The 15,258-nt window shown below is 49.5% G+C and overlaps 1 protein-coding gene across 1 annotated transcript in view; it reads right to left on the bottom strand.

The window, feature by feature from the left end:
• Positions 1 to 15,258, bottom strand: part of DSCAML1 (DS cell adhesion molecule like 1) — a 160,113-nt gene that overhangs the window by 21,964 nt on the left and 122,891 nt on the right. Inside the window, exons 12-16 of the mRNA XM_060268502.2 lie at positions 6,938 to 7,137; positions 6,526 to 6,622; positions 5,520 to 5,648; positions 4,009 to 4,176; positions 2,774 to 2,844 (exon numbers count right to left, since the gene is read on the bottom strand). Coding sequence (XP_060124485.1) covers positions 2,774 to 2,844; positions 4,009 to 4,176; positions 5,520 to 5,648; positions 6,526 to 6,622; positions 6,938 to 7,137 — 665 coding nt within the window. The remainder of the gene's footprint in view (positions 1 to 2,773; positions 2,845 to 4,008; positions 4,177 to 5,519; positions 5,649 to 6,525; positions 6,623 to 6,937; positions 7,138 to 15,258) is intronic.

A 15,258-nucleotide genomic window follows, 5' to 3' on the forward strand; every position in this document is an offset into this window, starting at 1 on the left:
TTTAGAATTGTTTCTTTTCCCCCATTCCAGTTTCCTTAACCTGACACAATCACTTTGTGGACTGTATGCCTGCATGTGTGGGTGCTGTCTCTGATTAGCTTGTAAAGAGGGTGCATGTCATAGGAAATTTCATTTATGTTATTTATTAAAATATTTATATACCTATATATCCTAAAACGGGGGACGCGGGTGGCGCTGTGGGTTAAACCACTGAGCCTAGGGCTTGCCATTGAGAAGGTTGGCGGTTCGAATCCCCGCAACGGGGTGAACTCCCATTGCTCGGTCCCTGCTCCTGCCAACCTAGCAGTTCAAAAGCACATCAAAGTGCAAGTAGAATTACAGCGGGAAGGTAAACGGCGTTTCTGTGTGCTGCTCTGGTTCGCCAGAAGTGTCTTTGTCATGCTGGCCACATGACCTGGAAGCTGTACGCCGGCTCCCTTGGCTAATAACGCGAGATGAGCGCCGCAACCCCAGAGTCGGTCACGACTGGACCTAATGGTCAGGGGTCCCTTTATCTTTACCTTTATATCCTAAGTGGTTTACAATAGTAAGGTAAAGATACAGCCGACCGTTAGGTCCAGTCGCGGACGACTCTGGGGTTGTGTGCTCATCTCGCTCTATAGGCCGAGGGAGCCGGCGTTTGTCCGCAGACAGCTTCCAGGTCATGTGGCCAGCATGACTAAGCCACTTCTGGCGAACCAGAGCAGCGCACGGAAACATCATTTACCTATTTATCTACTTGCACTTGACATGCTTTTAACTGCTAGGTGGGCAGGAGCTGGGACCGAAAAACGGGAGCTCATCCCATGCATGAGGATTCGAACTGCCAACATGGCAAGCTCTAAGCTCTGTGGTTTAGACCACAGCGCCACCCGCGTCCCTTTTACAATAGTATATAGATAAAATAAAAACACTTAAAAAATTAAAAGTCAGGTATCATTGGCTAACTATCATGGAAAGTTGAAGGAATAGATGAGTTTTCATAAGGTGTTTAAAAATTGAAACAGAATCCCTATTGACAGAATATTTCATAAGACTGGGCTGATGAAGCTAAAGGCTCCATTTCATCAGAAGTTGTTCCAAAACTGGATGATTTGGATTGGAGGTGGAAAAACCCCACACAAAATCCCAAACACAACCAGGTCTGCCGGCCTTGAAAATGCAGAAGACCAGGTCTAAATCGATCTTAACAATATTTCTTTGAAGCATTAACAAATCAATAGGGCTGATTGCAAATTTATGTTACAAAGCTGGAGTGATCCATCTTGTTGAAACAACCTTAAAGCAGAGTGACTTATGCTTCAAGTGAATCTTATTTTTCATTAATCTGTTTTTCATCACTGGAGAGGCGGAAGCAAGCAAGAGATGCTGGGACCCTAAATTTACCGACTGGCCGCTTCATTTTGATTCCTAACTCGCTAATCAATTTTATTTTTCATTATACAGCTTCTGGAAAATAAATCAGAGACTAAATTTTATCGACCTTTGCCTGAGCATGTTGTAGGCAGGCAACTCGCAGCTTAACATTTCTGTCATCGCCTTCTGCTCCAACCTTGCCCTGATTCCACATGCAAAAAAAAAAAAAAAAATCTGTGGAAGAATGAGAATCTGGCAAAGGTGAGATACCTGCATGGTGGCTTACCTCCACAATGAGGTTATCCAGGCCAAGCCTGCCATGAAGGCAGAGTGCAGAGCTATGACCCAAAGAGGCCCTGAGTCGAAATCTCCACTCAGCCATGAGCTCAGCGGGTCACCCCCTCGCAAGCCTTTTGCCCCAGTTCTGGCCTCAATGCAGACAAATGGGGCTGGAGGCTCTTTATGAAACCTTCACACACACCCTTAGCCTGGCTTCCTTCTCGTCAGCATAAGCCTAGCCAGCATAGGAAGATGGCACAGCAGAGTACCTCCCTTTCTACTCTGCAACAGGCAATGAGAATTCAAATAAAGGGAGCATCCTACAGATTTATTAGTTGCTTGTTACCAAGGTCTCCCTTACATTTAAAAACATAGACATAAATGCATTATATCATTAACATTTCATATAAATCATGAACATTCTCATATGAGCACATACAATTCACACACACACACACACACACACACACACACACCACCACCACCACTATAGCAGCCAGAATTTGTCAGGGAGTGGCTGGACAATGAGGAAGAGTGGGAAGCTCCAGCCAGAGAACCCTCTTGGGAAGCTTCAGAAGAGGAAGGCTCCAAGCCAGGAGAGTGGTGGTGGGATACGGAAGACAGGTCAGAGGATTTGGGGGCGGGGCAGAATGGTTGGATACTGAACAAGCAACAGGCTTGAGTGAGAGAGAGGAAGAAGAGGCAGAAAGCACGGCAGGTACAGGACAGACAGCTGAGGAGGAGGTGGGGGCTGAGGCTGCAACAGATTGACAGGAGCCTGCCGGTCCTACTGTATTCAGCTCACCTCTCCCCTTGACTCCAAGGTCTCGGAGACTTTTGCATGTAGCAGAAAAAAGAACACAGAGGGCGCAGGGGGACCCTCCCCAAAGGAATTTACGACTGCAGGGGAAACAGCCAGATGGGGAGGAGACTTAGGGCAAAGTGGGGGGCTCAGATCGTCAGCTCTGGCAACTTTTTACCAGGGCCAGTCTCACTTTAGGTGTCTCTGTTTCCTTGAATAAAGAGTCAACTTTACTGCTCATCTCTGAGTCTCTGTGCCGACCTGCAACTGAACCAGCCCTGACACCAACACAGTAAATGATTTGAATAAGTAACTAACATCTGAACATGCACATACCTTCCAAGTGACCTGGATGCTCTGGGATGTCATTGGCTGCAAGGTGACATCCATGGGGGGACCATCTGGAGCTGTGAAAGCAGAGGTGGCGTCACAAAGATGCCTTGTTTTTAACATCAACATGGTTTTACTTTTTTATGGTGCTTTGTATTGTTGGTACACCACTTGGTAATTTGGAAGAAGAAAAAACATTAAGCAGCTGAGAAGTACTTTTATTAAGGCACAATGAACTTCGGTGAACTAGAATCTGCTTGAACCACAAAAGCCTCTGCCATAACAAGGCACCACAAGAGTCTCTGTTAATGATTTTCTGCAGGCTTTACTCTGAATGGCTGAGAAGCAGAATGCCCTCCTAAATATTATTTGCACAGGCAACAACTGCCACTGGACATTTAGGCACTGATGTGTTTGCCTCATATCACATAATTTGCAAGCATGACCAATGCACGCCAGAAAGTGGTGGGTGGTGTGTACACACACACAAAAAAAACACTAAAAAGAAGATTGAACATCCCTACATAGAACCCTACTACTGTAGTCTTGTGATGCAGCTAAGACTTCTCAGGGTGACATCATGTCCCAGGATTCTTAATCAGAAAAGCAATGGTGATAACTCTGTTCAAAAGGAGAGTGCCTCCTTTCAGAATAGCCAGGACCATGGTCAGCGTCTCACGGGGCCAGTAAATGTGCTCTCCAAATGCTGATCCTTCTACAGAGCAGGAAGAAGAGTTCTCTGGCTAAATCAGGAATCCTGCTGAGGTCCCACTCTGAGGTCCAGCTCTGAGGGTCTTCTGGCGGCTCCCTCACTGTGAGAAGTGAGGTTACAGGGAACCACGCAGAGGGCCTTCTCGGTAGTGGTGCCCGCCCCGTGGAACGCCCTCCCATCAGATGTCAAGGAAATAAAGAACTATCTGACTTTTAGAAGACATCTGAAGTCAACCCTGTTTAGGGAAGTTTTTAACGTTTGATGTTTTATTGTGTTTTTAATATTCTGTTGGAAACCCAGCCAGATGGGCAGGGTAAATAATAAGTTGTTGTTGTTGTTGTTGTTGTTGTTGTTGATCTTGGGTTCATCCTCCCTCTTTCCCACCTTTTCCCCATCACTAGGGTCACCGTCTTAATTACCTGTTTGAGTTTACAACAAGCTGTGCAGGGTGGGTGGGTGGGGGTTAGAGTGAGCTGCAAGCTGAAGACAGGCAGGTTGAGGCCTGCCAAGGAGGCATGAGGAAAAGTACCTGCTTCCTCAGTGCTAATGGTCAGCTCCTTGCTGGGTTCACTGCGGCCAATCTTGTTGAAGGAGTACATGCGGATGCTGTAAACGGAAGCCGGGTGGAGGTCCACAATGTTGGCTTGGTTAATAGTTGGGGAAATGTTGCGAGTTGATTGCTTAAAATCCCAAGAATCTGGAAGGAAGAGGGAGCTAGTGAGAGACATGCAGCCCACCATTCACACCCAGATGTATAGCAGAGTTGCATGTGCTGAGCTCCTTGCCTCCCCCTATGACCAGAAGTCGCAATTTGAGGTGATGCACTGCAGGGGGGGGTTGAGACTTGGCAGTGGTCCCTGCTTCTCCTTGTGTTTGCATACGAGGAGAGCCAAAACTGTGATATGGTAATGGTCAAATGCCTTACAGGTTTGTTGCAAGGATTAGAACAATGACATTGTGGGGGTTTCTTTGAACATTTGAAAGGACTGCACACATTATTTTTGTTGCTGGTGTTATTAATTCTGCTTATTTGAGGGCAAAGGTGTGAAGTGGTGTGTATGATCCACCCACAGCCATGTGATTTTACACCCCGATTGTCCTAGATCCAACACAGCTACTCACCCTTAGTTTCAACACCCTCCGTGGCCTTGCCACCCACTCGTTCTTCACCCTTGACTTCTGCAGCTGCCCCAATGCACTCTTTGGCTCCACTTTCACCCCCCCAATGGCCCCAGCTACCTCCTCTTGGGTTGGCAATGGCATTGGGGAGGTAGTGGGGGAGGTAGACACTGGCTATTATTGTGAAGGAGGGCATGGTGCCAGAGCAGATTTTCACCATTGCTTAAATAGGAACCAGCAGCTTTGGTAAAATAGAGGTGCTGCTTTTAAGACACAGGAGCTTGTTTCTGATGGTTCCTGGGCAGGACGGTCTTGGGTTGCAAGGCCAGGTGGCTGCCTCAGCTGGAAGTATTCTTTGGAAAATAGAAGCGACGTGTCACAACGATTTTGTCAGAGACAGTACGCTTTGCTGGGGATCGCAAGTGAGGAAAGTGCTGCTGTTGCGTTCAGGTCCTGCTTGGGGGCTTCCCAGAAGAGGTATCTGGTTGGCCACTGTGAGAACAGGATGCTGGACCAAATGGCACCATTTGGTTTGATCCAGTTTATGTTCAATGGGATGAGGGGGTGGTGGCAGGGGGCTTTTGCTACTCTGTTTTCCAACAACACTTTTTTTTTATTGCAAACATTATTTAGTTAGCAACCTACAACACCAATGCAAGGCAAGAAGCCCCCAGTTCAAATTGCACTTTGGTCTCAAGGCAAGCCTCTCTCTCCAAACTTCACCCTTCCCTCTGCTGCTAACCAATGTAACAACAGCATTTCTTGCAATATTACTGAGATGAAGTTTGCGAAGCATCCTGAAGGGCACACGAGTCGTGTGCTAGGCTCCTTCTTCAAAGCAGAAATGAAGCTGCTCATTCAGGGCTGCCTCCCTTTGCACCCAAGCACACTCATGGCTTTGCCTCTCGCAGAGCAGCTTACCAGACTTGTTCTTGTACTCAATATCAAAGCCGGTGATTATGCTGTTGCCGTCAAACCTCTGCGTCCAGCGCAAATTCATGCTCCGGGCCTTAACCTCCCGGATCTCCAACTCGGGAGGGTCTGGTGGCTCTGCAAGGGGATAACATAACGAGTCAGAAAGAGAAATACAACCCATTCAGTCACCCAGTCCCAGAACAGCTCTGCCTGCTTGCTAGGCTTGCCTGCCCATCCACCCCCTGAAAAAGAAGTGGGGGCTGATCAAGCAATATTAGCCTCCATAGAATGGCACCACTTCCACCACATAATTAAGAGGTTCTCTCCGCCCTTTGACTTGTAGACTACTCATTCACATCCTGCTTTGGGCTGGCTCTGGGTCTATGTAAAAGGCTGGGCACGTGCGCACACACACACACACAGAGAAGCTGTGCTCAAGTTCTTCTTTCCACAGGTCATAGAGGAAAAATAATGTGAGCAGGAAATTAGAAATTGGTATTCCTTGATGTTTCTCATTCTGTCGAATAGCCAACAGTAGCGCTACAGAACTACTACGGTATCAGTAAACGACTGCAATGGGTGGTTGCAATCTTGATGGCCTGCGCAAAGAAGAATGTGCCATTTTCTTATTGGTGCTCTTCTGAAAGTCTTTTTTAAAAAGTACTCTCTTTCTAACGCAGACATATATAGAATAAATTCACACTTCCCAAAACAATATATGTTTTGCAGAACAGTTCTCAACCCCCCCCCCAAAAAAAGTATATTAATGGACAACATGCATAAGCATGCATAATTAGTGAAAATAATGTACAAAAATGCAGTGTATTAGGGGAAATGACTTGCATCAAAATGCTGATGAATTTTCATGAGGATGTTAAAAAAATGAATCATAAAGAGATGCAGAAAGTCAAGTCAGGACTGGAAACATGCAAAACTGAAGACAACAGATTCACACACCCCCCCCACACACACACAAATACCCACTAGAGCAGCTCCACTGGAAACACAATACCTTGGACAGTGAGCTGAATGAGACCTCTGTCTTCACCATACGAGTTGATTGCATGGCAGGAGAAGAAAACGGAGTCCCCGCGGTCAGCTGGTTTGAGCTGTGGACAAGACACCCTCTCTCAGAACGAGCCCGTCTGTGCGGGGGAAGGCCTGAAAAGGCTGCACTCTCCTTCCCTTGCCCCAACTCATAGGTACACTTGTCCTCCCAGCAAAGCACTTTTCATTCCAACTGGATCAGAAAGGAACTCTTCCACATTGTCCAGGGAATGGCAGCACCTTGCAAAGGACCGGGGTGGCGGGATGCTCTCAGCAGCCACCTCCCAGTTTGCCATGGGAATCAGCCAGGATCATCAGGCCCTACGCACAAAGACAAGATACCCAACACGACCCACCCCCCACCACCCATTGCTCACTTTAAGTGTGGAGATGACCTCATCGCCATTGTCCTTGGTGGCGATGGCATATCGGACGTTGCGATCTGGGTCGATGACGGTGTCCCCTTTCTCCCAGCGGATGATGATGGGCCGCTCTCCGCGGGCCGTGCAGTTCAGCTCTTTGGCCTGCCCCTTGATGGCAATGGTGGTGTTGGGGTGAGAGGTGATCATGGCAGGGACTGTGGGAAGAGGAAGAAACAGAAGACCAGGGCACTGGTGTGTGTTGTACAACTAGAGAGGGGCTTGAGGAAGGTGGAGCAAAGGAGTGCTCTGTCGGGGTGAGGGGGGAACCGGGGGAGGAAGGCAAAATCCAGTTCCAACAAACTAGGAAAGAAGGATTAATCCCAGATTTGTCCAGAGCTGCTCTCCAGGGTTTTAGGAAAACCAGAAACCTATTGACTATACTCAGCTGTTCCACACCCACAACCCATAGTCTGGCTCAACCCCTGGCACCACCACCACACTCCTGGCATGCTCCAAGCTTCTTCTTCTTCTTTTAAAAAAGGTAAAGTCCAGTCAAAGGCAACTATGGGTTTGCGGCGCTCATCTTACTTTCAGGCCGAGGGAGCCGGTGTTTATCCACAGACAGTTTCCCGGGTTATGTGGCTAGCATGACTAAACCGCTTCTGGTGCAGCAGAACACCATGATGGAAACCAGAGCGCACAGAAACGCTGTTTACCTTCCCACCTCAGCAAGACCTATTTATCTACTTGCACTGGTGTGCTTTTGAACTGCTAGGTTGGCAGGAGCTGGGACAGAGCAACGGGAGCTTACCCCATCGCGGGGATTCGAACTGCCAACCTTCTGATCAGCAAGCCCAAGAGGCTTAATGGTTTAGACCCCAGTGCCACCCACATCCAAGCTTTACCCTCTGCTATGTCACCATTCTGGTTCCGCAGGCTAGCCAAGGCAAGACTGGGGAGACACTCAGGCCCTAACATGACCCAAGGTGTGTGTGGGGGGGTGGAGTCCAGGGGCAAGAGCCCAGCAAACAAATGGGATGGGGCAGGAGTCCAGCTGTGGACTCTCCCTCCACCCCCACTCCCGGAACAAGCATTAACTGCATCCATTTGGCTTAGCACAGGGACCTGGGAGTCTCTGCAGATGCATTTGGATATGCAAAAGTAAACAACTTCACTCTAATTCCCAGTTGGGGGGGGTGCTACATGTAGGGGGGGTTCCTGCTCCTCAGTCTCCATGATACAGTATCACCAGCTTTGTCAAGGCGGCCAAGCGCCTCCCCAACAACCAGAGACTTTCAGTACTGAACACTGCAGCCAGAAGTGGAGACATTGCCTGGCATTATACAACTAGGGATCATAAAATAATGAAGCAGATAAATTTTATAATGCATAGTATTACACCCAGATATACAATAAAATGTGAAAGACAAATAACCAGGCGCAAGTTATAATGAAGAAAAAGCCGCAGCCAGAGACAGGCGAGTATGAATTATTGACTAAGGTTTTACACTCTCAAGGATGTGCCCTGGAATATTTTTCCATCAGAGATTTGCATAATTCACTCAGAGGAACCTGGCTAGAATACAGAGGGAGATTTTCACAGCAACAAGCCAGCCTGACTTTGCATTGCAGATGCTGGAGATTTAATGTGCAGGGCCATGATTTAAATAAAAGGCAAAGGAGGGACATTTCCAAATCTGTTCCACCCCCTCCAACACCTGATAAGCAAGGAGGAGGATGACGAAGATGCTGGGGTGTTGGTGAGGAGGGGAGGGGAGGAGGGGAGGGGAGGAGCAGGAACCAAGCAGCCCCTAAAGAATCATAGAATTGAAGAGTTGGAAGGGACCCTGAGGATCATCTAGTCCAATGCAGGGATATGCAGCTGTCCCATACAGGGGGCGAACCTGCAACCTTGGCAATGCTAACTCTGGCATCTGCTGGGCCCCCTCCCCTGTCATTCTGATCAAGCAGGGCTACAGGACAGAGCAGCGGTGGAGCATGCCTGGGGACCGGTGCCTGGGGTGCAAACCCTCACTGGGGGTGGAGCACAGAGGGCAAACAGAGCCCACTGCAGCAGCCCAGCCCTGGCTACCAAAGCACCACCAGCCACTAGAATGACACCGCCCAGGGCTTATATTGCTTCAGTGGCGAGGACTAGCCTGGGGCAGCAGGCTCCGCTCGCCCTTGCCCAGCCCCACCATGGAAACATTGCAAAGCCGCTTAAAGGAGTGTTTCCAAGGGAGGGCACAGAGAGCGAACAGAGGCAGCCCTCGCCACCGAAGCAACACCACACAAAGCAGCACAGGGCTGGCTCGGGGAGGGCGACGTGAGCAGCACACCCCCTATGCCCAAATGCACCATGAGCAATCACCCCGGAAGCCCCCCCCCTGCTCCGCCCCCAGGACAGAGAACCCTGGTAGGTGCGGCTTCTCTAACCACCATCACATGCCAAGAGGAGAAGCCACCTTTGCTGCCGGCACTTTTTCTGCAGCTCTCCCTAGCCACAGTGCACATAGCCAACCTGGGCATGCCAGTTGGGATGAAACAGCAGGTGGAACAAGTTCCCATGTTCCATCGCCTGGCAGGGTTGGGACAGACTCCTGCCTGAAACTCTGTCAGCGCAGACTGTAGATAGGAAACCTTTTTGGCCAGTGGGCCAGTTCTTCCTACCCTGTGGGGTCCCCACCTGTCAAACATGACCCATGGGGGTCACCAACATGTTCCCCGTAGGAGATGCACCAGTGAAGAAGCACCCAGCAGGACCGAATCCCCCCCCCTTCCGCCCACCAGTTGACGTCACCCAGTTTGGGGCAAATGGCCTCCAGACCAAGACTGGCCACAGGTGGGGGGGGGCAGACATTTCTGAGCTAGGTGGCACTATGGTCTGACTCAGCAGAAGGAAGCACCTTATGCTCTTCTTCTTCCACATGGGTCACCACCACCTGTGCAGGAACAGAAAGGAGAGGTGGTCCTCTCTAGCCCAGCTTCCCTCCCTTCCTCCCTCCAGAATCCTTTTCCTGCTGCCAAGGAGCCAGCACATCAACAAGCACACCCCCTCTTGGAAAGGTTCTGCTGAGGAGCTGCGTTCCTGGCAGGCCTCCTGGAGTAACGAGCCTTTAATGACCCTCCTGCTCCAGTTAATCAAGACGGAGCTCAGCTGGACGCCACACTCTGGCGGGCAACCCAATCGATGCCGGGGTTCCCAGGCGCACCCACCTGGATGCTGCCTGCCAGCTACAGAAACTTTCTGCCCAAGAAGAAAGGAGAGTTCAAAGAGAGGTGGCTGCAGCCCAAGAACAGGGAGAGCCTCTGCAAGTGCAGGATTTCATTTGCTTCATTTTAAAAGGGTTGCAATGGATTGCTATAACGGCATGGTGTCAGACAGACAGCACAGTGTGGTAGTTAAGAGGGCTAGATTGGGACTTGGGAGCGAATTTGTCCCCTAAGCCAATCCTTCCTCCTCAAAGGGATTGTGATGGTGAAATGAATAGATGGATGGAGAACAATGTACTCCGCCTTGAGCTGCTCTGAAGAAAGGTGGGGTATAAACTGACAAATGAACCAAGTATTGCTGCTCTTGACATTTAATTTCTATGGGTGTTAGTATAGCTAATGTTGTGAGCTGCACTGGGTGGCCTATACCCCACAAAAGGCGGCAAGTAATCACTAAATCAATGAACACGCCCCAGGCTAGCCTCCTGCCCTTTTCCCTCCGTGGATTCCCCCTGCCTGACCTGCAAAGAGGCAAAGAGGAGATCCAAGGAGAATGGAAAGCCAGGCCAAAGTCTGATGCTGTGGTGGGTACCGGGGGGGGGGGTGAGGCAGCACCTCCTCCTCCTCCTGGCCCACAGCCCCACTTATTTCCTGCCTGCTTTGGGGAGGGCTGCATCCATGGGCTCCCTGCTGCCCACCCCCCTCGGCTTGTGCAGCATCAGCATCAGGGGGGCTTCCTCTGCCCACAAGGCCACTTCAGCCCTTCCAGTGCCTGGAGCATCACAGCTGGAGCTGCCCTCATGCTTCTCCATGTACTTCCAGTTACCCACTAGGCACCACAGCCACGCATGAATGCCCCCATTGTGGCTTTTGCTCCTGGCTCTTGCTTTGCCGAAGAGCACTGGGGTGGGGAGCTGAGCACACAGCCAAGCAGGCTCAGGGAGCAGAGATTTAAAAATGCACGGCATACACAAACAGTGCCATAATATATGGTAATGACAATCCGCAAAGGCAACACACACTGTTCTAATGGGGCACAAGAGGGTTTAATGAGCTACGGCTCCTCTGCTTTCCCTAGCAATGGAATTCAATTAGCAGCCGGGGAAAGCTTGGCTTGCAGGCGACTCCCGTTTGTGACGTGTGGACACCGCGGAAGGCGTATCGGGGAGCTGTATGGACTCCCAGCCTCAGAAACTCCCCCCACAAAACTCGGCCTGCAGAGAGAGATGCTGCATGCAGCCGCAGACTGTGCAGAGGAGCCAGAAGGGATGGGTTGAGGAGGAAGCCTCTTGCAATGGGAAAAAGCCACCAGCTGGTTTATGAGAACAGAAACAAGCAGCAGCCTCTGGGTGTCACAAGGAACACAAGGGAAAATAAAAATGGCTCTGTGAAAGTCACAAGGGACCAGAATCAAGGTGGGAAATGGAGGGACCCCTTTGGGACTGATGGGCAGAGGAGAATTCTCCTGACAGGTGCCTGGAGAATGTCCTCTTGGCAGTGGGCAGCCTCCATACAGCTATTGCTTGGGGGGCCACTGCCACCCTGGACCACAGACCTGGGTAACTTGGACGCACCAAATGGTTTTAGTTTTCCCACACTTTTAATGGGATGATTCATTTCACTTTTACTCTGCCTCCTTGTTCTTTTACTGATGAGTAATTGCTCCTTTGCTCCTGCTTTGTTGATGCTTGCTGGGAGTTTTTTAATCAAAATGCTAACAAACAATTTTTGGTTAGCTGGCTTCCACAGCTGGAGTGGCTAACTGCAGGGTGCATGTGGTCCCCTAACAGGTTCTTTGTGGTTCTTTAAATCTTTACTGCTTCTATGTGTTACCTGCAGTGATGCCATGAAGACAAAAAGAGTTTTGTGGCCATGAAGACAAAATGCGTTTAGTGTCTCCCATTTTGGTTTTTTATTTATCAAAAATATCTATCTATCTATCTATCTATCTATCTATCTATCTATCTATCTATCTATCTATCTCTGACTGATCTCATAGGTCTCCACCGCAATATTGTGATGCTAACAGGATTTTGTGCCCACCCACACCAGCGCCTCCAAATCAGTCCATTTTATTTATTTATTTAAATATAGATTTTAAAAGGTAAATGGAACCCTGAGCAGGTCCAGTCGTGACCAACTCTGGGGTTGTGGCGCTCATCTCGCTTTATTGGCCAAGGGAGCCGGCATACAGCTTCCAGGTCATGTGGCTAGCATGACAAATCCACTTCTGGCGAACCAGAGCAGCACACGGAAATGCTGTTTACCTTCCCGCTGTAGTGGTAACTATTTATCTACTTGCACTTTGATGTGCTTTTGAACTGCTAGGTTGGCAGGAGCTGGGACCGAGCAACGGGAACTCACCCCATCGCGGGGATTCAAACCGCCGACCTTCTGATCGGCAAGCCCTAGGCTCAGTGGTTTAACCCACAATGCCACCCGCGTCCCTAAATATAGATTACTCACTGGTATAAGAGGTACTTTCACTGCAATACCACAATACTATTTTTTCTTGTCCCCCAGAACCCTCCCAAACCTGCCTCTATCCTTTTTAAAGTCGCCACTCCTGCTGGCCCTCTGCTCTGATTCTGTTATATCAAAATGTGTTTTTACTTTTAAAAATAAGTAGCCACACTCACTTTTATACTTTGGCTGTGTCGTTTTTGGCAAGTGGCCCCAGGAAGGTTGATCATGGATCAATGTTGCCCTCAGCCTGAAAGAGGCTTGACGCCCATTGTACAATGTCTGCATCTTGCCCTTTCTCTGGGTAGCATCCAGGTGGAGCTTTAGAAAATGGCTTTTCGGTGGATGTCCCACTTCCCAAACCCAATTGGCTTTGTAAGCAGACCGTAGCATGATGGGTTGTCTCCGGTCATTTAACAGTGGAGCAGCAAAGAGGGCCACATATCAGCTGCTACTCTGGGTGGGTGCAATTAGTTGCTCACGGTGCTCCCAAATAACTGACTCATCTGCAATCCCCACACATAACTGCTTTCACCCTGACTGGTGCAGAGGAGCTCACTATAGAGTACATCCACCAGAGCCTTCTCTTCTTCCCTGGCCAGACATGCTGCCCAAACATCAAGTTCCAAATGGCACAGCAATAGCTGCTACCAGCTCCTTTCCTTCCCTATAGGACGCCTTAAGGTCTACCACTCATGTTACACTTTGAAGGTGCAATATCTGCAGTAGTTCTACCAGCAGCAGCAGCAGCAGCTGCCGCCAGGTCAGAGAGAGAGAGAAAGAGAGACTGTGTGACAGACAGCTGTCTCTGAGTTAGTGACTTGCACGAGGAGGGCAAGCAAAACACTGCCCAGACAACAAAGCAGGAATGCCTTTGGGCACTGAGGAAATTGAGAAGGCTGGCCTTGGTGCTGCTGAACATCCCACATAACACCAGTCTTGATTGGCCCCCAGTACATTTCCAAGCACAATTCAAAGTGTTGGTGCTGACCTTTAAAGCCCTAAACGGCCTCGGTCCAGTATACCTGAAGGAGCGTCTCCTCCCCCATCGTTCTGCCCGGACACTGAGGTCCAGCGCCGAGGGCCTTCTGGCAGTTCCCTCACTGCGAGAAGCGAAGTTACAGGGAACCAGGCAGACGGCCTTCTCGGTAGTGGCGCCCTCCCCGTGGAATGCCCTCCCACCAGATGTCAAAGGAAAAAACAACTAACAGACTTTTAGAAGACATCTGAAGGCAGCCCTGTTTAGGGAAGCTTTTAATATCTGAAGGACAATTGTATTTTAATATTTTCTTGGAAGCTGCCCAGAGTGGATGGGGAAACCCAGCTAGAGGGACGGGGTATAAATAATAAATTATTATTATCATTATATTATTATTATCATCCCCTAGACTATGGTCAACTATTATAGTAGGGAGCTGCACATGTTAATGGGCAGAGGGATGAACACCCAGAAAGGAGCCCTTCACACATCTTCTTTCCAGGAGAGTTGGGTTTTGCAGCACACTCAGCGAGGTTTCCATTTTGAAACCATGCCAACAATTATGAAGCAACACGGGCCGAAATGGACCAGGCCATTCCCAGCGTAAAAGCTCTCTCCGCAAAGGGCACTCGCCAGAGCACTTCCCTTCACACCCGCCAAGCAAAACGTTGTTCTCCTTTCAAGCTCTTCCTTTCTGTGCCTTGTTAACATGATGCAGACAAGAGGCTGATCCCATTTGGTGGGCTGAGATAAGGCGGCTACAAAGGGAATTGTCACAGCTCTGGGTGTTCTTCCATCCTGAGCCCAGGCTGGAACGGCAAGAAAATGGAAACAGCAACAGAGGAAGGGGAAGGAGGGGAAGAGGGTGGGCTTTCTGAAGTGCCAGCTCTGTGATGTTAATTTGATTGCACCCATTTCAGCTTCTTGTCTACACTGATTAGCTGCATTTCACCTGAAGCATGAGATTAATTCAAATTGCATGGAAGCAATCAGTTATGCTTACAGAGTAGTGAGGGCACCTCTCCAGGCACACCCTGCCTTGTGCACCTGCTGACTAGGGGGAGCTCCTGAGCAAGGGAGTGCTGGGCCTGAGCCTTGCCTTTGCCCAAGAGAGAACAGTCTACACTAGGGCACTGCTCAGGATCCTGTCAAGGGAAACACGAACTGGGCAGCAGCAGCCCTAAGGACCAGACACCTGGAAGGCCAGTCAAGATGCAATGACTCTCAGGAAAGCCCTCACAAGGCAGTGTCCAGGAAAAAAATAAAACAGTACAATAAAACCACACAATGCCTAAATGATTATGACAACAGCAAAAAGGACAGAGCACATGTAACAAATGAAATCCAGCAACAGGGTCACTCAAAGACCTGGCCCTCTCATTTATAGCAATCCCATCCATGTTTCCCCTCTGCCTGGTAAGTGACCCTGAAAGGGGTTAAGAAGCCAAGGGCCACTCCTTCCCCTTCCTTGACTTGCTACCTGGATCTTTTACCAAGTAAAAGATGCAAAAGGTCTCCTGTTTAAGGACCCGTCTGAGCTGTGGCCCCTGCTTTTCATGCACATCAGCCTTCACCTGCCCCTGCCCCCTAACCAGAGAGCCCCATTAAGCAGCTGAAGCTTGTTGCCACAGGATGGCATTCCCCCCCCCCCCCCACAGCTGCAGAAGGGCCAACTCCTGAA

Source organism: Zootoca vivipara, chromosome 14, assembly GCF_965207765.1.
Source record: "Zootoca vivipara chromosome 14, rZooViv2.hap1.1, whole genome shotgun sequence".
In the NCBI taxonomy this organism is placed as follows: Eukaryota; Metazoa; Chordata; class Lepidosauria; order Squamata; family Lacertidae; genus Zootoca; species Zootoca vivipara.